Genomic DNA, 24,053 nt, shown 5'->3' with positions numbered 1-24,053 from the left:
GCACCATCAATATCCCTTCAACATCCCAGATGATCTGAAATATCCAAGCATGGTGACTCTCACACCACTAACCACAGGGGAAGAAACTAGGTCAGTATCACTGCCAGCTAATGGAACTTGAAGTCAGACTCGCTCGCCCCGATATAAGCAGTTGGGTCCAGTTCAAGGACAACCATTCTATTCTGCAACATCGCGTGGTGAGTCCTGTAGTCAGACACACCTGGGGTCAAATCCTTGCTTTGCCACTTAATGGGCTGCTTGACTTGGAGAATTTAATTATGTTTTTAAGTCTCCATTTCCTCATCTGTAGAATGGGGACAGCAATAATACCTACTTTGTTGGGTGATCACGAGCATTATATGAGATACCATATGGAAAGCGCACAGTGCAACTTGAGTTTCTGGTACGTAAATGGTAATTTAAATAAAAAGAAGAAATTAAGAAGAGGAAGCTGAAGAAGTCCCATTTGTGACAGATGAGAATTCCACCATCTAGTTCTCTGAGTAAAATTTAAAATGCCTACACAGCACTCACATACCCCCAAAGCCTTGGTGGGAAGATAAAGATCTTCAAGACTATTCAAAACTCAGTCAAAACACAGGAAGTAATGAGCTCCCACCATCTGTCGCTAAGGTGCATTTTCAATGACTCAGTCTCAAACTTAAAAATGCACTTTGGCATTGCAAAAGCTGGATGTGTGCCCAGGCCCAGAGGGAAACCAGGGGCTTTCTTGAGATCAGACCACAGTTCTGGGGTACACTGGCTGTGTAGGGCATACAATGTGGAAAGCTCACTCACCCAAGAGAAGCTAGAGAATGCAAGTTTATTCAACACCAGCCCTCTTTCTTTACAGTCTCCCAGGATGCAAGGTCTCAAATTCCCAGGACCCAGCAACACAAATGTACAGTGGGGGTCAGGGGGTGGCACCAGACCAAGGGTCAGAAGCTTCGTTGCACAGATCTTCATTCCTTGGTAGCAGATCCAAATATCTCTTTCCAGGGCAGGACCTGCTTTCCAAAAATTAACACCCCTCCTCTCTGTGTGCCTTCCTGATCTCCTTTAAAGTGGGAGGGAAATGGGGCGCTTGGGTGGCGCAGTCGGTTAAGCGTCCGACTTCAGCCAGGTCACAATCTCGCGGTCCGTGAGTTCGAGCCCCGCGTCGGGCTCTGGGCTGATGGCTCAGAGCCTGGAGCCTGTTTCCGATTCTGTGTCTCCCTCTCTCTCTGCCCCTCCCCCGTTCATGCTCTGTCTCTCTCTGTCCCAAAAATAAATAAACGTTGAAAAAAAAAAATTAAAAAAAAAAAATAAAGTGGGAGGGAAGGCTGGCTCTAATGAGCCCAAACTGGTACTGGGAAGCTCCCAATGAACTTTCAAACCCTTAATAAAGAGTGGAATAATAGTGGTTACCTAACTTTTGTTGGTTTTTTTTATCTCACTCTGTATGATTTCATACTTCCCCTGTGCGTGGTGGTGATGGCAGTGGTTCATCTTTGGGAAAGAAAACTTTCGTTACTGTTAGTTCATCTGCCTAAATTTAAACCTGACCTTAAAATCCTGCTACCATGTCTTCTCTTCTCTCGGCTTTTCTGTCTTAATTAACACCCAAATGTCACTTTGTTGGTTACAATTCCAAAATGGGCCTCTTACGTGTTGATCTTGTCAAATCATAAACAGTGACCTCGGTAACAGAAAGGCCAGGAAGCGCATTTATGTTGTGCTTCCTAAGGCACTGCACACAGAACTGTATCACCTTCAAGGCTAGTCTTTGCTGGGTATTAGTCCCTGGCCACTTAATGACGTTCTAAGATATTCAGGGCTGAAGGGAGGCCAGCCGCCAAGTGGCTAATCATGAAACGACTAATGTTAAGAGTTAAACAGTTTACAGACCTTAATAATCAGAAATTCGGTTTCATGAGACTTAGACCATCACAAGACTATCAGTAAGACTTAATATTAAAAATATATCCAATTTTCTGCAATGGAAGACAGAAGACTCTCAGAATTTAGACCAGTACTGTCCAAAACAGCAGTTTATACTGATACTGTGCAGATACAGTAGCCATTGGCCACACGTAAGTACTGAACACCTGAAATGTGGCTAGGACAACTGAGAAGCTTAATTTGTAATGTCATTTAATCAATTTAAAATTTACTTTTAGTGTGAAATATTTTTCCATGAAATATAACTTTATTGCTTTGGTAGGACTCCACTGAGCTTTAGCCATTTTAAATTGAGTGAATGAATTGAGATGTGCCGTAGGTATAGAATACACGTTGGATTTCAAAGACAGCACAAGAGAAGGTAAAAATATATCATTAATAATTTTTCACGTCGATTACACAGTGCAGTAATATTTATACATTAGGTAAAATAAAGCATTATTGAAATTAATGTCCTGTGCCTATTTACTCTTTAAAACGTTAACTACTGGAACATTTTAAATTACATTTGCAGCTCACATTATGTATCTATGGAAGGTGCTGATTTTGAGTCTACAGAGCATTTCCATCTGTGAAGGGGTCACAGATGTCTGAGACTCTACTTAAAAATGATGTTATTTCTGCTACAGCAATGGTAGGTTTTAAATATCACCATAAAATCATGAAGTGTTATAAAGAAGGGCGTAACAGGCCATGCAATCTTCCCAGGGTAGGGGAAGGCAGCACAGACCATTATCGTCTAGTAAAATGTTTCAAGTAATGGACTTCCATCCATTTCTTCTAAGAAGCATTTTATAGACCATAGTTTATGCTTTTTAGCTTTGTTTTGTTTTTGCTTCCAAGATTAATATTCTTTTATAAATCTGTCAAGTGCACAGCATGATAAGAGAGAGTCTGAGTCAACGTGTGGTGTTTTAGTGCTGTTTTAACAAATGACATCGTCATCGCGCATAGTGGGATGAAAAGAAGAAATGGGAATTTGTGTGCATCTCTGCACACACACTCCTCCAAACACTTAACTGTAAGAAAAGATTTTACCTAAATGACTGGTGTCAGGTCATCTAAGAAGTAATGACAGGGATATGGTCCATTCATTTTCGCATGCCTAATAAGAATGGCATGTGTGTGCAATTTACTGGTAGTTCAAATAACTCTCTCAGATTTTTGACACCATTATGATGCTTTGCAACCACCTTGCTTTCTTCAAAATGTGAACAGAACTATGGAACTTGAACACAGAAGACCACGCCGCCCTACTTACTGGCGTGAAAATCCTAAGGTTTGTAGGAATCCTGTGATCTCTCCTAGTGCACCTGAACTAAAGGCTAGGGTCTCCTCTCACCTCATCCACCTTCTCTCCATGCCTCCCGATACTGTCCTAGATGTACATGCCTGATGATGAACGCTCAGTAACACACAACAATGGTTACGTAAAAAAATCAACTTAGTTATATCAAACTTGCTCTGTATTCCTACAAAACATCTCCCCATATGTGAAATTTGAGAAACACAACAAATGAACATAAGGGAAGGGAAGGAAAAATAAGATAAAAACTGAGAGGGAGGCAAACCATAAGAGACTCTAGATGATAGAGAACAAACTGGAGGGAGGTGGGTGGGAAGGATGGGCTAAATGAATGACGGGCATTAAGGACAGCACTTGTTGGGATGAGCACTGGGTGTTATATGTAAGTGTCGAATCACTGGGGTCTATTCCTGAAGCCAAGACTACACTATATGTTAACTATCTTAAATTAAAAAAAAAAAACAAAAAAACTCCCCAATATGGGATGACCGTTATCAACTTTCAGACAGTCTGCACAACTTAGCATCTAAGACTAAATATTTGCCACTTCCAACAGCAGATTCTGTTTGTCAGATGTATTTTAAGAAGTCACATTTCTCTGACACTTTATTTTCAGGTTATTTCTTCATGAAACCATATTAGTGCACCATCATGAAATTCAGGGAACTTCAAAATACTTGTTCAGAGTTTGTTTGTTTGTTTGTTTGTTTTTCCCTAAAACCACAGTGATTTCTGGGGGATATATATTGCTATTATTAAGTATATGTTAACATTACTGTGTCATATTTTCAATATATAAAAGTTTTCTTTCAGGAAGTTTTCTTTCATTTTCTTTCATTTTCAGGATCCAGTCTCTTCCACAGAGAATCCTGTATCACCCCACCTCCGTGCTGACGTACAAGCTCCAAGAAGTGTTCAACCGCTTTGCTCTGATTGCTACAAATGCTGTAAATTATATGTGGAACCAGCATGACAGGTCCTGAGGCTCACTTACACATCAAGATAAAGCCTGGTGGTGCCTGCAGCCTGTAATATTACCCATTTTTGAGAAGATTATATCAAGGAGACACCATGCTGTAGTGGCGTGCGGTTTATTAAAATCCTAAGTGGTCATGACAGTGAGGTTTTACTCTGAAACAATTACTGATTCTCATAATTTTCACAGGTTGTTTCTCTCTACTTCCCTTTCTTCGTCAACATGGCGTGACAGTGGGCAAGCGGGGGAGGTGAGTGTTGTCTACCTTCGTTTCCTTATTTATTATTAACAGAGGCTCTTGGTCTACATTCCACCTAGAAATCAGCAGGTTTCAGAACTCATCAGGGTGTATTCATTCCAGACTCTCAGCAGGTTTCTTTTCACCATTGTCAGACTCCACTCTTCTGCCTTCAGCCCTTGGCTCAGGATACTGGGCTGGAAAGGAATCTGCGGCTATCTTTCTATTCCCTATGATGCTGGCTTCTTAAGTCGTATTCAAATAACTATCCTTCTATTCCCTATGATGTTGGCTTAAGTCGTATTCAAATAACGACACTCTCATTAAGTTGTACGTGCTCTAGCTTAAGAGTCCCACGCTGGCAGTGGCTGAGTTTTAGAGAACAACGTGTGTGGGAGGAAAATGATGACTAGGCATCTCCCCAGTGCCTGTTCTGTGTGCCAGACGCTACACACAACACTCAGTACTCATGAGGCTCGGACAGAGGAAGAAACTGAAGGTCAAGGAGGTGAAGTGACTGGTTTAAAGCACACAGAATTAGCGAGAAATGGAGCTAGGATTCATACCCACTGTTCATTTCAAAGCTCCATCTCTAACTTTACTACTCCTTAAGTATTATTTGTAAGTGCCACCCATTTCTGGGTAATTTCCAAGTGCTACATAGTATCTTTACAGTTTTCTAAAATACACTAATATCTCCATGCTGCTTCACATTTAATTCTTCTTGATGAAGCACTTTTTCCTCTGTTAGTAGTGGTAAATACTTTCAGGGGTCTGCCTTTGGCAAATATTCAGCTTTCCAATCGTTAACAGGCAGGTTTAAGACAAAGATAGATAAGACAGATGATAGATAGATAGATAGATAGATAGATAGATAGATAGATAGATTTTTTAAAGTAATCTTTATACCCAACATGGGACTCAAACTCATAAACCCAAGATCAAGAGTCACATGCTCTACTGACTGAGCCAGTCAGGTGTCCCTATATTTTTGATAGATGTGTTTTCTCAACTCTTATTATAAATGACAGTTAAGACACTATAGGACCTATTGTTCATGCAAAATTCTGAAATGAAGGTATAGAAATAAAGACATAATTTTTAAAAAACTGATGCTAGGCACCTAGGTGGCTCAGTTGGTTAGGCATCTGACTTTGGCTCAGGTCATGATCTCATGGTTCATGAGCTCGGACCCCGTGTTGGGTGAGCTTGAGACCCACTTCAGGTGAACCCCACTTCTCTCTCTCTGACCCTCATGGGATTCTCTCTCTCTCCTTCTCTCTCTGCCCCTCCTCACTCACTTGTGCCCTCAAAAAAAAAAAAAAAAAAAATTGGTGTTGAAGATATCTGTAATTCTCATAAAAGTCAATTAGTAAGAGGAAATACTTTATAACTCAAATTATATCTATTATAAAAGAAGGGAGGACAGAGAAAAGGGGATATTACTCATGAACATCAGGTCAATGATCTGAGAGGAAAGCTTATCTCATTCCTACATGTCACCTGCTATTATAGAAAATAATCTAGGTAGAAGTGCTCTTTGCACTATCAAAAAACATTGCCTACTCTAAGTCAGGAATACCTCTTGAACCAGGCTTGATGTGTCTATAAAATATAAGAGGGAGTCAGGAGCCTCAGTAGGTAGAGCATACGACTCACCATCTCTAGGTCATGAGTTCGAGCCCCATGTTGGGTACAGAGATTACTTAAATAAATAAATAAACTATAAAAGGGGGAAAGTACAAAAAGGTAAATAAAATGGATAACTCAAGCCACTCTCTTACTTAAATGAAAATAAATGTAGTCATCCTGTTTTGTGTGGCCCATGTTTAAGATTTTTTTAAGTTAATTCTATTATTCTGCAATTCATAAACAATAAAAACAAATTCCCACATTAAGGAGAAAATGTGCAATCCAGGAACATTTGCACAGTCTGATGTCAACCAACAGGGAAACGGATGGGTTAATTATAGTACATCAACCCAACAGACTATAGTGTAACCAGTAAAATATTTGATATGATGTTAAGTAGGGAGACATAAAGGATGCAAATTCTATATATTTTTTCATTCTAACTAATATAAAATATTAGTTAAAGGGCAAAGACTGGAAGACAACTTGTATAATGATATTAGTTCCATCATGGTTCTGGGACTAGGGTGATCATTCCTTCTTTATAAAAATTCTTTACCACTATTATACTCACGGTCATTGTTCTTTTGTTTTGTTTTTTTAAATGATTGAGGTTTCTATATAATAATTACGGAGTCACAGTATGGTTATCTAGATCGCTGATGTTCAATAGAAATATAATGCAAGCCACATAACTGATTTAAAATTTTCCAGCAATCTGATTGAAAAGGTAAAAATAAACAGATGAAATTAACTTTAAAATATCTTCTTTAATCGAATATATCCAAAATATTATCATTTCAACATGTAATCAGTACTCATGAGGGGCGCTTAGGTGGCTCAGTCAGTTAAGCTTCGGGCTCCTGATGTCAGCGCAGGTCGTGAGCTCACGGTTTGTGGATTAGAGCCCCGCACTGGGCTCTGCACTGTGGGCACAAGTCTGTTTGGAATTCTCTCTCTCCCTCTCTGCCCCTCCCCGTGCACTCTCTCCTTCTGTCTCTCTCTCTCAAAATAAATGTAGTTTAAAAAAAAGTTCTCATGAAATATTTTACATTTTTTTAAATTTCCTATTTTTTGTATAATCTTAGAAATCTCAATGCTAGCCATATTTCAAGTGCTCAGTAGCTCCATGTAGCCATCAACTATCATACTGGATAGTATAGGACTAGGTGGTTTGGATCTCTCACCCCCCAAAATATCGTGACATTAATAAAAAGCTACATTCTAGAAACATTCTCTCTGAATTAATGGATTACCACAGTAACTGGGCAACCCTCGGCTCACAGACACAGGCAGCAATTTTATGTCTGCAACAGGCTCTACGAGGGCCAAGGGAAAGGAACTGATCGTCTGATTACCTTGTGTAGTTCTCTTTGTATCCAGAAATATCATCATTGGGAGATCTCAGTCTTCGTTGAGACGGTGCCTCCAGATGCCAATAGTTGATGCGGTTTAGGAACATTTTTGCCAACTCAACTATGGTTTGCCTTTCTTTGGCTGGCAGGTGACTAAACTTGTACTGCACAAAGTTATTCACACCCTTAAAAGGAGGGAAGGCCATTTATTCATATAGTTATGCGAGCATACTAATTCTGAACACCCACACAGCACCATTGACGGATATTAGCAAGAGAACAGACACTTCTCTACTCACAAAGCCTCTTCCTTTTCCCTATTAGAAAACAGGAATGCCCGGAGGGAACTGCACCACAGATCACAATGGATGAAAAGCGACAAGACAGAGAAGCTGTGAGTTGCTATTCTGTGCCTGCTGCAATCCTCAAGCGTCACAGAAAATCAAACTCACAGACTGAAAAGGTCAAAACCTTTCAAACGATAAAATAGGACTATTTTGTAAACTAATTCTTCCTGCACTATCCACATAGATTATATACGATGAGGTTCTTGGATAAACATTATGTTTTTGCATTACCAAAATGTGAATCCAAAGGCCACCAGCACGTCTTCCATTGAACTAAACCAACAGAATTTAAACTCTTTACTATCACTTTTTTTGGCAAGCTTACCAAGGGGAAAAAAATTCTTATTCAGAATTATGAGCTTTTAAAAGAATCTGTGGATTCATTTAATCTTTCTGCAGAACACTCCCATCTAATCTAATTTCAAATAAAAGAACAATGAATTCTTGTTTAACAGAGTTTGGAGACAAAATAAAATTTCTTCTACTGAAAACTGATAAAAATACATTTATTTGTACTAGGAACTCTGATGTCCTATCTTCTGTAATCATTCTCGTTAAGAAATTCAGTCAAGAGAATCTAAGATTTATTTAGCCAAACAATGATAGGCTAAAAAGTGACTCTGACGAGGAGTAGAACACCTCACAGAGAAAGTCTATCCATGTCAACAGATTCCCCAAGTAAACCAGTTTCTTTCCAGGAATCATAATGTAACAGAAAGTCAATTTCTGGATGCAAAATCTCATTTCCTATTTGTGCTTTTTGCTTGACTTACAATGTTTTTGACAATGCTCCTGAATTCCCTCACCTCAACAGGCTTTTTCAGATAGTGCCAAATAAGAGGACAAAGACTTAATTTTAAAACATCAACACCAAAACAGAGCACATTCCGTGTGTTCTTGTGAACTACATGTTCTTAATTTTTTTCTTCCCCAAACACACAGTGAATTCTGAGTATACAGCAACCATAAAAGACAAAAGCTAGATCATTTATTAAATTAAATATTCACTTGTGATGCAAAGGGTCCAAAACAATTTCTCCATACTCATCTCTAAGCATCTCTAAGCTGGGTATAGAGGATGGAAGGAAGACGCATGTAAAAATGCAAAGAAGATTAGGTTTGTTCAGCCTTAGAGCAATAAAAAAGGGCTTCTCTCTCTTTTTTTTCTTTTTACCTGTTCAATACTAGGTTTTTCAAATGGGGGTTTCTTCTCCAAAGAGCCTTCAACCACAGGTTTTCCTCTTTGTAAAATAGACTTTCTCAAGAGCTGCAAAAAATAATCATTAAGAAAAAGAAAATCAGTGTCTCTCTCTCTCTCACACACACACACACACACAGACACATACATAGCCTCTGAAGGGAAGTAACCATATTTTAATTATCTTAACTACATGTAAATAAATCCTTAAATCAGTAAAAATGGGTGACTACCAGGTAACCCAAATTTGCCTTCACACCCATGACCAGAGCTATGAGAAACTAAGACCCCTTTCATGTTCTGTGCAGACTAGCACAGTAGCAGTAGCCACCGGGACTCTCTCTCCGACTCATTTCCCTTCTCCCCACTATTTCCAGATTCCACTGACCCAGAGGCCTGGCGTGCAACACGCACATTTTGCACATGCCCACCTAGGCCAATGCAGGTGCGCTCAAGAGGGATTTATTTAACCCCCTGAAAGGCAGAGATCCATTCTGCACAAGTATGGCCAGGGGAGAGGGATGTCTGTAGCTCCCATATGTCGTATGCATCATCTAGAGCCCAGGAGGCCCTTCGGGAAGGAATTCTCTAAGGCTCTCAATTGGCAACTTTCACTGCTGCGGTCTTTTCTCATTTCCTTTCCATCCATAGAATGCAGGCCAAGTGTTCTGGCATCTCAATGCCCACAAAACAAAACACTGCTCTTAATCCTTGCCACTGGAATTTAAAGCCCTCAAAGAGCAAATATCAGAGAGAAAAGGGAACACAGAGTCACTAATCAAGACCTAGTTTGAAAATAAATTTGGTATTGAAACCCTTTACTTTCAACCTTTGCTTGAATCTTTCGTAACATTTACATGGGGGCCAGTCATCACATGACCACACATTTAAGTTAAATCTTTCCCTCCTTTCTCCACTTACTGCCTCTTCAGTGGAAACAAAACACAGCAACCATTCTCCCAGGAGTTAATGGAAACGGACAAATGGCCAAGGTTGAGGATCACCATGTGCTCCCCCTGGGCCATGTTTTGCAAGGGCCTCAATTCCTTCTAGGGGTGCCAATACATTATTAGCATGGGACATTCATTGATCTTTTCAAGGAATTATGCCCATTTTTACAAAAATAAGTATGCAAAAATAAGTCACTATATCTGTTTCTAAGGACACGGAAAGCTTGATCATAAAATCTAAATACAAATAAATTCCCACTGCCTACTTTTTTTACCCAGTTAAAATAAGACCTCTTGGGAACTTGGTCCACTAGGGGTTTCAAAACGGAGATAAACTAACAGGTTGGGGAGTGGCTGAATCTCAGTTTCTTCACCTACAAAAGGACAGAGCTGGGATAAGTGGGCCCATGAAAGACATTTAATGCCAGCACCAATCATTTGCATCCTTACTTTGGCCAGGCACTCTTCACAGTTCTTTACAGGTCTTGTCTCCTGGAATGCGCATAACAACCTTTTGAGGCAGGTGCTGTTACTGTCTGTACTTTACAGATAAGGACACAGGGAGAATGACCCGCCCAATGTCACATTTCCAATGTGATGGACCCAGGGTTCAAACCCAGACAGTGGACTTCCAGAGCCACATTAACAGGGTCGAGATACACCCAGCTTTACGAGGCAGCTTTTCACTGGGTTTATCTTCAACATCTAAGCCTGAGGTTTTTAAGATGTTACACAAATGTGTAATACATTTCATTTTAATTTAATTATTGAGACATAAGACACAGGAACTGCCTTTCAAAAGCTAAGGCATGGGTGATTTATTACTTATTTGCCCAAAAAAGGACTCTGGGGGAAGTGGGGGAGAATGCTGAATAGTTGAGGTTTCGTTCCCATGGGCCAACATATTTGCACTGTTGAAGACGAGGGAGGTGAGAGAGAGAAAACGTACTTCAAAGCAGAGCAATGCTTTCTGGCCTATTTGGTTAGTTATAAAGGGAATCGAGAGGAGGCTGGCAGGATGGAAACCTTGACACCACCTTCACTTCCAGCCGGCGGTGGGGGCTGCCAGGGCACTTCGTTCCAAGACAAATAATAGCGGCAGTCATGCAGACGTTGTTTTTCTTCGACGAAGATCTTTTTCCAAAGAAGCTCTAAACAGCATGACCCTGCCAGGCTTCAATCTGGATGACTCAGGCTTCATAGCCATGTCAACAAGTTGTCACCTGGAGTAGCCTAGTGCCTGCTAATGGTAGTGGGGGATTCAGCTGTTTGTCCTCTTTCTGCCCACCCCGCTCCTCTCTCTCAATCTCTCTCTCTCTCTCTCTCTCTGTGTCTCTCTCTGTCTCTCTGTCTCTCTCTGTTTCCTCTCCCTCACCTCCCATTAACCTTTTTAGAACTAATATCCCCTAGGGGTGCCTGGGTGGCTCAGTTGGTTGAGTGTCTGACTTTGGCTCAGGTCATGATCTCATGGTCGGTGGGTTCAAGCCCCGCGTCGGGCTCTGGGCTGATGGCTCAGAGCCTAGAGCCTGTTTCTGATTCTGTGTCTCCCTCGCTCTCTGCCCCTCCCCCACTTGTGCGCGCGCTCTCGCTCTCTCTCTCTCTCTCTCTCTCTCTCTCTCTCTATCAAAAATAAATAAATATTTTTAAAAATTAAAAAAAAGGATACCCCCAAAACCTAAAAATACAATTCTCCTATCTACCTATCTGTCTCCTATCTACCCCAAACCCCCATTAGTACTCCCCCCCAAAAAAGACAAAAGTAAATAAATGAGAAGGGAAAATTATGTATCAAGTAAATTCACATTAAAAAAGGGAGTGTGGTGCCTGGGTGCCTCAGTTGGTTGGACATCCAACTTCAGCTCGGGTCATGATCTCGAGGTCAGTGGGTTCAGGCCCCATGTCGGGCTCTGTGCTGACGGTTCGGAGCCTGGAGCCTGCTTCTGATTCTGTGTCTCCCTCTCTCTCTGCTCCTCCCCTGCTCCCGCTCTACCTCTCTGTCTCTCAAAAATAAATAAACATTAAAAAAAAAATTTTTTTTTTTAAAGCTATGGAATTGGGCACAAAATTTGCAATGAGATTCCTAGCAGCCAAAGCAAAAGAGGGAAGTCAGTGGAAAATTTTCCTATCCTTATCATATGAAATGAAGCACGGTGCTCATTAAAAGAGGCAAACCTTGGGGCGCCTGAGTGGCTCAGTCGGTTAAGTGTCTGACTCTTGATTTCGGCTTAGGTCGTGATCTCACAGTTCGTGAGACAGAATCCCACATCTGGCTCCATGCAGAGTGCAAAGCCTGCCTGGGATTCTCTCTGATCTCTCCCTCTGCCTCTCTCTCTCTCAAAATAAACAAACATTTAAAAAAAGGGGCGGGGGGCAAACCTTTCCTGGCTACAAGCTCTGAGTACACTGTTTTGTTTGCTGTCTTTGTTTTTAAAAGAATCTTGTAAGTATTAAATAATACGACATAATCAACAGTGCCTCAATAGCAAGGTGTTTTTGTTTTTAATTATTTCCTGTCAGCCCCCTTTAAAAAATGTCATTTTTGGAACTTTTTCTGTCTGTTCCCACCACTAGTTCCTCTCCCACACTGTCCATCCTGACAGCAATCAGAAACTGGGGAGACAACGGTCTGCAGAGAGGGGACGGACGTGACCCAAATGCAGCTGAGGCAGAGCCACGAGGAAGCAGCTACAGGGAGTGGCAGCAGGAATCGGTGACTGGGGTCAAAGAGACACAGGGGACAGTGGTGAGGTGCCCAAATCTGGAAATTCTTGATTCCTCCCCTTGAAGCACGAGAGTCAAGGCCCTGGTGCCACCCTCCAACCAGATCTCCTCCCATCTTCCCCTGGCTCACTGGGCTCCACCACACCGGCCTCCTTACTGTTCCCACATCACATCAGACTCACTCAGTGCACGGCCTAGACAGCAGTCCTTCTGCTGCCTGGAAAGCTCTTGCCCCCAGCCCTTTCCGGCAATGGCTCCTGTCCCCCAATTCAGGTTCCTGCTCGACTGTGGTCTCCTCAGAAAGGCTTTCTTAACTGCCCTTCCTCATGATCATGTCCCCCCACCGACCACCATCCCTGCCATTCTGATTCCACTTACCCTACTTTGTTTCTCTTCACAGCACTTATCACCACCTGCAAATATATTATTTACTGGTTGATTGTCTGCCTCTTCTACTGAAATGTCAACTCCATGAGGGCAAGGACTTTGTTTTGCCCACTGATCTATCCCTCATGCCTACACGAGTGCCATGCACAGACCAGGTGTGCAATACATGTCTGGATGGATGAATGGATGGGTGGATGGAAAGAAATCCATAAGCAAAAGCAAATAAAGATATTCAAATCTGCATACAAATATGAAGGCTCTCAAGGAGAGTGATGTGTTCAGCACATGGCGGGTCACTTTAGAGACTCCCTCATGGAGAAATGCATGCTTCCACAAACTCTGCGGGCGAAACATACCATGAGCTGAGAACCTTCCCACCCCCGACCTGGGATACAGAAACGGAGCACATCTGAACAATGAGAGAGAGAGAGAGAGAGAAGAAAAGCCTTCTTAAAAGGGTGAAACCTCACCTTAAATAGATAGAAATAAACTTGTTTGGTGTCTGCATCTTCTTCCCTGTGGACGCAGGTAAAGAGATATTCCACATCCAACACTATTCCCAGGAGTCTGTTCATCTCTTCCTCTGACACGTTTTCCAGGTGGGAGACATGGGCAGCTGAAGACAAAGATCGAGGGAACATATGTGACACGGGAGCTGGAGACAGCAAACGTTCTTGACTTTAAAACAGAAGGGTCTCTCTCTAAATCTTCAGGGACACCAATGCATTAGGTTGCACTGTAAACAGAGGAATTTCTGAACTCCTGAAAGACCTCAGTCTTCTCTCAAAGTCAACTTAAAATTAAAAGACTGTCAACTTGCTGAGCCCTGGCCTCCCCCTCCAAGACCCAAAGTGGGCCAGCAGCTAATGTGTTCTAATAAACGTATACTTTAAGATCCAGAACTTGTCGGCACCAAAGTCTGGTCCTCATAGTGTTGAATTCTTCTTCTTTTTTTTTTTTTTTTTTTTTTAATTGAAGTAGAGCTGATGTGAAACGTTACATTAATTTCAGGCGTCCAACGTGGTGATTCGACGAGTCTATATGTTACAGTATGCTCACCAGCCGTGTAGCTATCACAAAATCACCGGCTATATTCCCTATGGTATACCTTTCGTTCCCATGACATGTTCATTCCATAACTAGAAGCCTGAGCTTCCCCCTCCCCACTTCACCCAATTTGCCCATCCACCCAACCCCTGTCCTTTGGCAACCACTGGTTTGTTCTCTGTATTTATGGGTTTGTTTCTGCTTTTTGACAGTATTAAATTCCTATGTTTCCACATAAGAATTCCTATGTTTCCCCATGCCTGTGAATAGTTCAGTGAGCCAAGAATATCATATTAGTGTAAAAACTGAATAACGGCCCTTTCCCTCAGCCTTTCTGAGCAATGCAATGAAATCTCACTATCGTTGCAGCCAAGTCCCAAGACCTATTTGAGCTTCAGATTCAACGCCTTCCATCGTCAAGCCCCCAAATGCATTTTTCCCACCTTTGTTCTATAAGATCTCTAGTTAGTGACCTAGCCACTGACCTTCTCTCCCATGCCCCTGTCCTCTCTTCTACCCAAATCCAGTCCATCTATCAAGGTTATTGCATTTAATCCTCAAACCATCCCATGAATAGGTATTAGTCATCCCATCTGACAACTGGAGAAACTGAGGCTCAGAGAGAATGGATGCTGTTTCATCCAATGTCACTTAGCCAACAAGGCAGAGCCAGGGTCTAAAAGTGAAAAATGCTTGACCCAAATTCCAAATTCCCAAAAAGCACACTTTTTGTTGATTAGCTGATTCACTTCAAGTCCTTCCTCACTTACAAAGGTTCCTCTAGGTAAACCACTCAACCCCTATCCCAGGAGCTCTCCTGGGTCAGGATCCCCTCTCTCATCTCTGCATCCCCAGCATTTATCACTATGCTTGCCACAGAATAGGCAATGGCACTTTGAGGGAAACCTCTTAGGTACAGCTCTTGGCATGCTGGCTTAAAAATGCTTAGACACAGAAGTGTTTGAGATCATTTTTAAAGAGAGACTAAACCACGTAGAAGATTTCCCTTGCCTTCTTTTTTTTTTTTTCATTTTTTTTTTTTCAACGTTTATTTATTTTTGGGACAGAGAGAGACAGAGCATGAACGGGGGAGGGGCAGAGGGAGAGGGAGACACAGAATCAGAAACAGGCTCCAGGCTCTGAGCCATCAGCCCAGAGCCTGACACGGGGCTCGAACTCCCAGACCGCGAGATCGTGACCTGGCTGAAGTCGGACGCTCAACCAACTGCGCCACCCAGGCGCCCCTTCCCTTGCCTTCTTAAAAGGAGATGGAACTGGGGCGTCTGGGTGGCTCAGTCGGTTGTGCATCCGACATCGGCTCAGGTCATGATCTCACAGCTCGTGAGTTGGAGCCCCGCGCAGGCTCTGTGCTGACAGCTCAGAGTCTGGAGCCTGCTTCAGATTGTGTCTCCCTCTCTCTCTGCCCCTAACCTACTCGCATTCTGTCTCTGTCTCTCTCAAAAATAAATAAACATTTTTAAAAAATTAAAAAAAAAAAAAAAGAGATGGACCTAAAGATTATTGAGGAATACTTGTCAGGTGTCAGGCATGGGTCAGTCTACCCCAGAGACCATGGTGCTCTTGTCATTAATCCACGAAACTCAATCATCAGACTGGGACAGAGAACGCTGCTGGTACCCTGGGCTATCTCCTCCCCTTACCACTTCAGGTATACCTTCTAGCGTCCAATTATGGGCAGCTCCATTTCTCTACCTAAGGGCTTTTCCAGTCACTGTAATCTGCTCTGCCATCCACCTGCCCCTCAACAGCAGCCCTTAACCCAAAGCCAAGACATCCGCCTATAAATAAATACCCCAGATCCCTCATCCCTCAGGCTGAATAACTGGCTCCCAGATTTCCCACTCCCCACCCAAAATTAAGTAGCAGTTGCCCAAGGTGGGAGCTGGCTCAGTTAATTCACCCTCTCTTGGCCGCTTTTTCCTCATTTCACCCTTCTACTCCCCTAGCTTCATGCCAAATAAACTACAGGCATTCAAATCCCTGTCTTAGGATCTGCTTCTGAGGGAGCTCAAACTAAAATATGCAGTCAAATGCATTTTCAGAGACTCAAGAGGATTAAATACCAAGAGGCTGAGACTTGTAAATTGTCCACAAGGAAGCCAGATTAAAGAACTCAGAATTAGAGAGGCAGAGGACACCCAACTTTCCTTCCTTTCTCACGTGGAAAAATGACGAAAGGCAGAGTGATGGGCCCAAGGTCATGGACCATTGGTAAATCAGCGTGATGTGCACATACGTGTGCGTGGTGTGCATGTGCATGCACATATGCACCCCCTAGAACACTTTTCAAGGTTAAGAGAAGAAGGAAATTTGCTTATCTGTCTGCCTTGGGCACTGTGGAATAAATCTAATGGATACATCTAAACTAGAAAATGCCGGGGCGCCTGGGTGGCGCAGTCGGTTAAGCGTCCGACTTCAGCCAGGTCACGATCTCGCGGTCTGTGAGTTCGAGCCCCGCGTCGGGCTCTGGGCTGATGGCTCAGAGCCTGGAGCCTGTTTCTGATTCTGTGTCTCCCTCTCTCTCTGCCCCTCCCCCGTTTATGCTCTGTCTCTCTCTGTCCCAAAAAATAAATAAACGTTGAAAAAAAAAAATTAAAAAAAAAAAAAAAAAGAAAATGCCAACACTGTATCATCACATTACCAAATAGAAAAAGAGTAACCAACTAAACTATTTCTCAGAACTTAAGTAACTTGTATCGTAAAAAAAAATTACAAATATATATGAGTATAAATAAAACATTAATATTCAAATCTATTACTTCCTACTTGGCTATCCAACATGTGACTTCATCATTTCCTAAAAGCTACCCAAAATTAGACTTCCTTTTAGGTATAATGTTTGCCAGGTCACCTTTTTTTTTTTTTTTTTTTTTTTTTTTAAGTCTGTGCAAAATTTTCCTTGAGGTCAGTCTGGAGCCTTTGGGACACAGGCCTCATTCTGAAGACAACTAGGTCAAAATTTTTATGTCAGTTATTTACAGAAATAATTTTACTGAAAACTGCTTTTGCCTTGTAATGTTTAATTGCTTTCCAGTGATAAGCTATGAAAGCAATCGGTTTAGAACATAACATCAATTCCTTCAGATTCTCCACCATACGAAACAGTCTAATTAAGGTGCTAAGGTAAGTGGGTTTAACTCATAGAAGTACAAGCCATGATTTATTTTTAAAACCAGTGGTTCACTTTCTTTAAGCCACAAAACACTTAACCAAATGAATTCTTCGTCTTCTTTTTTTTAAGTAGGCTCCGTGCCCAATCCAATGCCACTCTTGAACTAATGACCCTGACATCAAAACCTGAGCTGAGACCAAGAGTCAGATGCTTAACAGACTCAGCCACCCAGGAGCCCCAGCCCAAAGGAATTCTTAATCAGAATTAGAAAAAGTTGCTCTGATTGAAACAGAAGTTGGAGGCATCTACTATCAGAAGACGAGCTTGGGGGCATCCCCTCCCCTTGTTGGGGCTCTACAGTTTGAAAAACACTGTTTAGAACCATCATCCAGCATATTCTGAAAAAGAGACATTAAAATGCTTAAAAAGTAAGACCCGAGGAAATTTCTTTCCTGCTGATTCTGCCCATAATGAAATCCATGATCTCTCCTCAAAGCTCTGTGTGTAAGCCAAAGCACAAAGGACTAAGGAGCTGAAGACTGGGAGGCCTGTGGGTTAAATGGAACAGCAAGTTTCCCAGAAGGAGGGAGGGAAAGGGGAAAGGCTGTGCCGGGCAAATGGGGCTAACATTTGCAGCACAAGAGGGTAGGTATCTGTTCCTCTGAGAATAAGGGTGGGTGTGGGGTGAAACCAGCCCCCAGATTCAGGTGAACTTCCTCACTGTCTCTCAGAGTAACCACTTTTCCCTGTCTCTACCTTGCTGGTCATTGGGATCTCAAGCCTAGAGTACCAAAATAGCCCCAGACTGTTTTCTCTACTCCCAGGATACCCTTCCTAAAACACCACTTTTTTCAAACAACCCCTTCCCTACCAAATCCAAAGACTGACTCCTTGTGGCTGCTGACCAGAAGTGGACAGGACTTACTCAGGAGCCCACAATCAACCCCAACCCATGCAAACACCCAGGTGCACTTCACTCTAACTACAAAGCTAAACTATTTACTATACTGATAATCAGCTCATATTTAACTAAAAACAGTCACTCATAATTGAAAAAAACCCTTCTTTCAATTTGGAAAGCAATCTGTGCTTCAGTTTGGAAGCACATTACTAAAAAATAAAAATAAAAGTAAAAATCTGTAAACTACGTTGTACAAATGTATAGCAGTTAATCTGCCACAGAACTCGTAAGGCTGAATCATTGCTATTTAAAGCTTTTGTAGGGGCCCCTGGCTGCCTCGGATGGTAAAACATGCAACTCTTGATCTCAGGGTTGCAAGTCTGAGTCCCATGTTGACTGTAGAGATTACCTAAAAATAAAATCTTCAGGGGCCCCTGGGTGGCTCAGTTGGTTAGATGTCTGACTTCAGCTCAGGTCATGATCTCGAAGCTCTGTGTATTCAAGCCCTGCATTTGGATCTGTGCTGACAGCTCAGAGCCTGGAGACTGCTTCAGATTCTGTGTCTCCCTCTCCCTCTCCCTCCCTCCCTCCCTCCCTCTCTCTCTCTCTCTCTCTCTGCCCCTCCTCCACTCACACACTCTCTTTCAAAAATAAATACACATTAAACAATTTTTAATAAAAAACTAAAATCTTTAAAATAAACAAATAAAGCTGTTGTATATGCTCCCTAGTTTGGCTTCCCCCACCAGGGAAGTTTGCATCGATGTAGACTCTCAACTGTGAGAGCATAATGTGCCTTCCCCCACTCCTGCCTCCAGTGAAGAATCATTCTCAGTAATTAAATTAGCCTTTTGAAAATTAATGAGTCCCCCACTGCTTTGATTTGCATTCACTGAAATGCCCTTGGAGGTGTTTGTTTTTCCGTGTTACTGGCCATTTGTATTTGTTCTTTTGAGCACTATTCATGTCCTCCGCCTGGTTTTCTTAGGATGTTGGTCTTTTTCTCATTGCCTTGAAAGAGCTTTAAGTCCTTCATGTTCATTGTAAATGCTCCTGGATTTTGTTGCGGTTTGGGGTGGGTTGTAAAGCAATCTTAAATTTTTTATAGTCAAATCTATGTTAGGCCTTTCTTTAAGGCCTTGCTTGCAAAGGTCTTCCCTACATAACCAGAAGATGACAAAAATGTATTTTCTCCTAGCTCTTTAGCAGGTTCTTAATTTATTTTATTTTTTATTTTAGAAAAAGAGAGCAAGCGAGAGGAGGGAAGGAGAGAGAAAGAGAGAGAATTTCAAGCAGGCTCCATGCCCGATCCCACCACTCTGGGATCACGACCAGAAACCAAGAGTAGGACACTAACCAACTGAACCACCAAGGCAGCCGAACAGGTTTGTTTTTAAACTATAAAACATTCCTCCACCAAAATGTCAAAGTCATAAAAGACAAAAAACAAAATAATAGAGAAAAAAAGCTGAGGAACTGTTCCTGATTAAAGGAAACTAAAGGGACCTGCTGTGAAATTGTAACTTGTAATAAAATATATATATTTAGTCTTTGTCCCCTGTCCTGGCACAGTGCTTTTTCCTCCCCACCCCCCACTGTGCTTCTAAAACCCTTGGAATTTCCTAATAAGAGCAACAATGTGAAAGGAGGTATCTTTTGTTATTCATAACAAGTCCTCTGCAACCACACCTGAATTTAAGTCACTGACCTTTTAGAAAGTCCCTATGGATGGGGGGGCTGATTGCCAGGGGAACCAAATAAGTGACTAAGGGTTGGAATTTTCAGTCCCACCTTCTCTACCTATGATGGGGGTGGGGAGTGGTCTGGAGGCTGAATTAATCACTAGTAGCCAAAGCTTTAATCAATCGTGCCCATATAATGCAGTCTCCATAAAAACCCCAGCTGAAGGGGTTTGGAGAGCTTCAAGGCTGGTGCACAAAGGAAGGTGCTGGGAGAGTAGTGTGCTTGGAGCTTCGTGCTGCTTTCCTCCAACCTCTCTTCCAACTGGCTGTCCCTGAACTATAATCCAGTGTTGTTGTTTTTTTTTAATGTTTATTTATTTATTGAAAGAGAGAGAGAGAGCGCGCAAGCAGGAGAAGAGGAGACAGAGAGGGACACAGAATCCCAAGCAAGCTCCACACTCAGTGCAGAGCCTGACACAGGGCTCGAACTCATGAACTGTGAGATCACGACCTGAGCCGAAATCATGAGTCGGATGCTCAACTGGGCCACCTGGGCACCCCTGAACAGCGTCCTTTTATGATAAACCAGTAATCAAAGAAACTGTTTTCCTGAGATCTGTGAGTCACTCTAGAAAATTATCCAACCCCAGGAGGGGGGCATGGGAATCTCCAGCTTACAACCAGTTGGTCAGAAACACAAGTGAAACTGGGACTTGCCATTGGCATCTCAAGTGGGAGGAAGGAGGGGGACCGAGCCCTTAACCTGTGGGGTCTGTACTGACTATAAGGCCATTAGCGTCAGAACTGAGTTAAGAATTGCAAGACAGCCTGTAGCTGTCCACTGGAGCGCCAGAGTATTGCTGATGAGAAAAAGCCCACACATTTGGTGCCAGAAGCGTTCGGGAAGTACTGATTGTGAGCAAACTGTTTTCCTTTCACATGACAACTAAGCACACTCGGGATTCTAGACTGGGTGCTTAATGTGAAGGACAATATCAGTTGGGGTCAACTGATAAAAGTAGAATACAAACGGTAGATTCAAATATTACATTAATGCTAAAATATACTGAAGCTGGTAACTGAACTGGGATTATGTAAAAGAACGTCCTTATTTTTAGTAAATACACATTGTAGTATTTAGGGGGAAAGGGCCATGATGTATATATATGCAACTTATTTTCATATGGTCCAGGGGGGGGAAAATGTATATACAAATACACACAGGAGACCCTGGGTGGCTCAATCGGTGAGGCCTCTGACTTGATTTCAGCTCAGGTCATGATCTCATGATTCATGAGCTCGAGCTCCAGTCGAGCTCCACTGACAGTGCAGAGCGTGCTTGGGATTCTCTCTCTACCCTTTCTCTCTGTCCTTTCCCTCATGCATGCATGCGTGCTCTCTCTCTCAAAAATAAATAAACCTAAAAAAATACACACAAACTCAAATATGTGAGTCTCTATGTATATTTATACATATATGAGAGCAAATAACAAAGGAAATCGGGCATAAATCTGAAGTAAATCTGAGCAAAATCTATATGGGATGTCCTTTGTTACTAGTCTAATGACTTCTCTATAGGTTTGAAATTATTTCCAAATAAACGGCTTTTTAAAAATCTTTCATCCCCACCCCCACCCCCGCCAAAAAAAAATCTTTCATTCACTTGCAATTTTTTTTTTAATTTTTTTTTTCAACGTTTATTTATTTTTGGGACAGAGAGAGACAGAGCATGAGCGGGGGAGGGGCAGAGAGAGAGGGAGACACAGAATGGGAAACAGGCTCCAGGCTCTGAGCCATCAGCCCAGAGCCCGATGCGGGGCTCGAACTCATGGACCGCGAGATCGTGACCTGGCTGAAGTCGAACGCTTAACCGACTGCGCCACCCAGGCGCCCCATCATTCACTTGGAATTTAATAATCAAATATAAAGGACCCTGTTTTCATTCCAAATAGTCTTCCAAGGACATGGCACAGAGCATCGATATAATTTTCCAAAATTGGCCAACCCTTTACTTGTGGGAAAAGCTTGCTCTTTTTGGTGGGCCATGGCTTCCCCCAGGGTCCATCGTGTGCAGAGGACAGGGGGAAGCGGAGGGAAGGTGTGAGCCAGAAGACTGGGGGGGCAGGGTCTGCTCTCTTCATGTCTCTCCAGGAGGATGTACCTTGGCACCTCTCAGTGCAACACCCAGGGTGCCCCAGAGAGACCTGCCAAAGGCCTGCTGCCAAGGATCACGGTGCAGCTGTTGTCTTGCTGGGAACAGGAAGCACACTGTCACCATGTGCTGTGACCCTCTCTAAGCTCTGGCTCCGTGCATCACTGGCCTGCACTTCTCTTGAGGACAGCCTGCCCGTCCTCACATGCCCTGCAGTGTGAACAGGCAGCAGCTGGGCGGGTGGCTAACATGTCTCCGCTCCCTTGGACTGGAAAGAAAGCAAACAGCACAGCACCCGTTGTGTTTGTAAGCTGTTCAAATATATTTTTTTTGCTCATGGGAATTTGAGGTCAAAGCTAGAAGAGGTAAAACAGATTCCTTCAATGAAACCTTCTGAATTGACTAACATCTAAAAGTTTATAATTTACAAGTGGTTTCCTCTTTTGTAATCTCAGATCTGGATGGAGAAAAAGAGAAGTTTAAGATTAAGAGCCCTTTAGATGAGTTCAGTCCAATATATATAGAATATAAGACACATATGTATATATAAGTACACTAGCAGCCACTTTTAAAAAGGTGAAATTAGGGGTGCCTGGGTGGCTCAGTTGGTTAAGCATCCGACTTCTGCTCAGGTCACGATCTCACGGTTCATGAGTTCGAGCCCCGCGTCAGGCTCTGGGCTGATGGCTCGGAGCCTGGAGCCTGCTTCCGATTCTGTGTCTCCCTCTCTCTCTGCCCCTCCCCTGTTCAAGTTCTGTCTCTCTCTGTCTCTCAAAAATAAATAAATGTTAAAAAAAATTAAAAACAATACATAAATAAAAGGGCGAAATTAATTTATTAATACATTTTATTTAGCCCAATATATACATTATTCAACATGCACTCAGTGTAAAAAATTATTAATATTTTGCATTCTTTTATAATACTAAGTCTTCAAAACCAGTGTGCGTTTTACACTTTCAGTGTTTTTCAATTCAAGCTAGCCACGCGTGACTAGTGGCTACTGTTTTGGACAGTACCGGTACAGATTTTAAACTGTGAAAGCTCCCCTAAATGCTACCAGCCATTTTTTTAATATTAAGGAATTCAGTGAGTGCTTATCAATGAAGGAATAAGCCAAATTATGCCCAAGGAACTGAATATATTAGGAACTAGAGAAAAAGTACTTAACCTTAGTCTACTATAGGAAGCCTACAATACACTATTATATAGTTATATATTATATAATCATTTATTATATATCTTAGATGTATAATTAAGAATAATTATAGTTATGCAAGGAACATTGCAGTACAGCTCCAAGAGGCCTTTATTCTCTCCACCAAGTTCTAGACAAGTCAAACCTTGGGGGTGAGCAGGGTTCCCCTGGAGAACGAAGGAAAGGCACTGTGGGTGTTGTGAGCCTCTGCATCCACAGTAGAGGTGGGAGAAAATAGAACCTTCAGAGGGGCGCCTGGGTGGCTCAGTCAATTAAGAATCCAACTTCGGCTCAGGTCAGGATCTCACAATGTGTGGGCTTGAGCCCTGCATCGGGCTCTCTGTTATCAGCATAGAGTCTGCTTCAGATCCTCTGTCCCCCACCCCTCCCCCGGCCCCTCTCTGTCCCTACCCAGCTCATGCATATGCGTGTGCTCACAGGCTCTCTCTCAAAAATAAATAAGCATTTAAAAAAAAAAAAAAAAAAAAAAGACCTTCAGAGAATATGGACCAGCCTGGTAGCCAAAATGCAGCAGAGACGGGGCGGGCAGTGAGGGCTAGACGCCAGAGGCCCAACAATCCTCAGCGAGAGCTGAACTTCACTCTGAGAATAATGGGAGGCTCAGAGGGGCTAAACACGAGAACGCTTAGCTCAAATTAGATCACTACTTTCTTGGGACGCTGAGTGCACAAGGATGGAGCTGGGGACTCCAGGTGCTCCTGCTACAGAGAAGAAACCTGAATTCAGGGAAAGCTGGAAGGAGGCACAGGCGAGAAAAGCAACAGGAAGGACTTCATGATCGAAGGAAGGTAGGGAGAAGTAACTCACATGAAGCGAGCAGAAAAAAAATTACCAGATGTATCTATCCCCTTAACTCCTACTGCATACC

General features: G+C 42.5%; 1 protein-coding gene and 1 non-coding gene across 2 annotated transcripts in view; one reads left to right on the top strand and one right to left on the bottom strand.

The window, feature by feature from the left end:
• The window catches only part of KAT2B (lysine acetyltransferase 2B), a 103,291-nt gene that overhangs the window by 42,098 nt on the left and 37,140 nt on the right, over positions 1–24,053 (bottom strand). Inside the window, exons 3-5 of the mRNA XM_043595506.1 lie at positions 13,522–13,667; positions 8,970–9,062; positions 7,452–7,633 (exon numbers count right to left, since the gene is read on the bottom strand). Of these exons, the coding sequence (XP_043451441.1) occupies positions 7,452–7,633; positions 8,970–9,062; positions 13,522–13,667 (421 nt within the window). The remainder of the gene's footprint in view (positions 1–7,451; positions 7,634–8,969; positions 9,063–13,521; positions 13,668–24,053) is intronic.
• Positions 11,358–11,442, top strand: TRNAQ-UUG. Its single transcript has one exon. It is a non-coding gene; the product is annotated as a tRNA-Gln (tRNA).

Source organism: Prionailurus bengalensis, chromosome C2 (genome assembly GCF_016509475.1).
Source record: "Prionailurus bengalensis isolate Pbe53 chromosome C2, Fcat_Pben_1.1_paternal_pri, whole genome shotgun sequence".
Classification (NCBI taxonomy): domain Eukaryota; kingdom Metazoa; phylum Chordata; class Mammalia; order Carnivora; family Felidae; genus Prionailurus; species Prionailurus bengalensis.
This window is presented reverse-complemented; position numbering and strand designations above follow the sequence as displayed.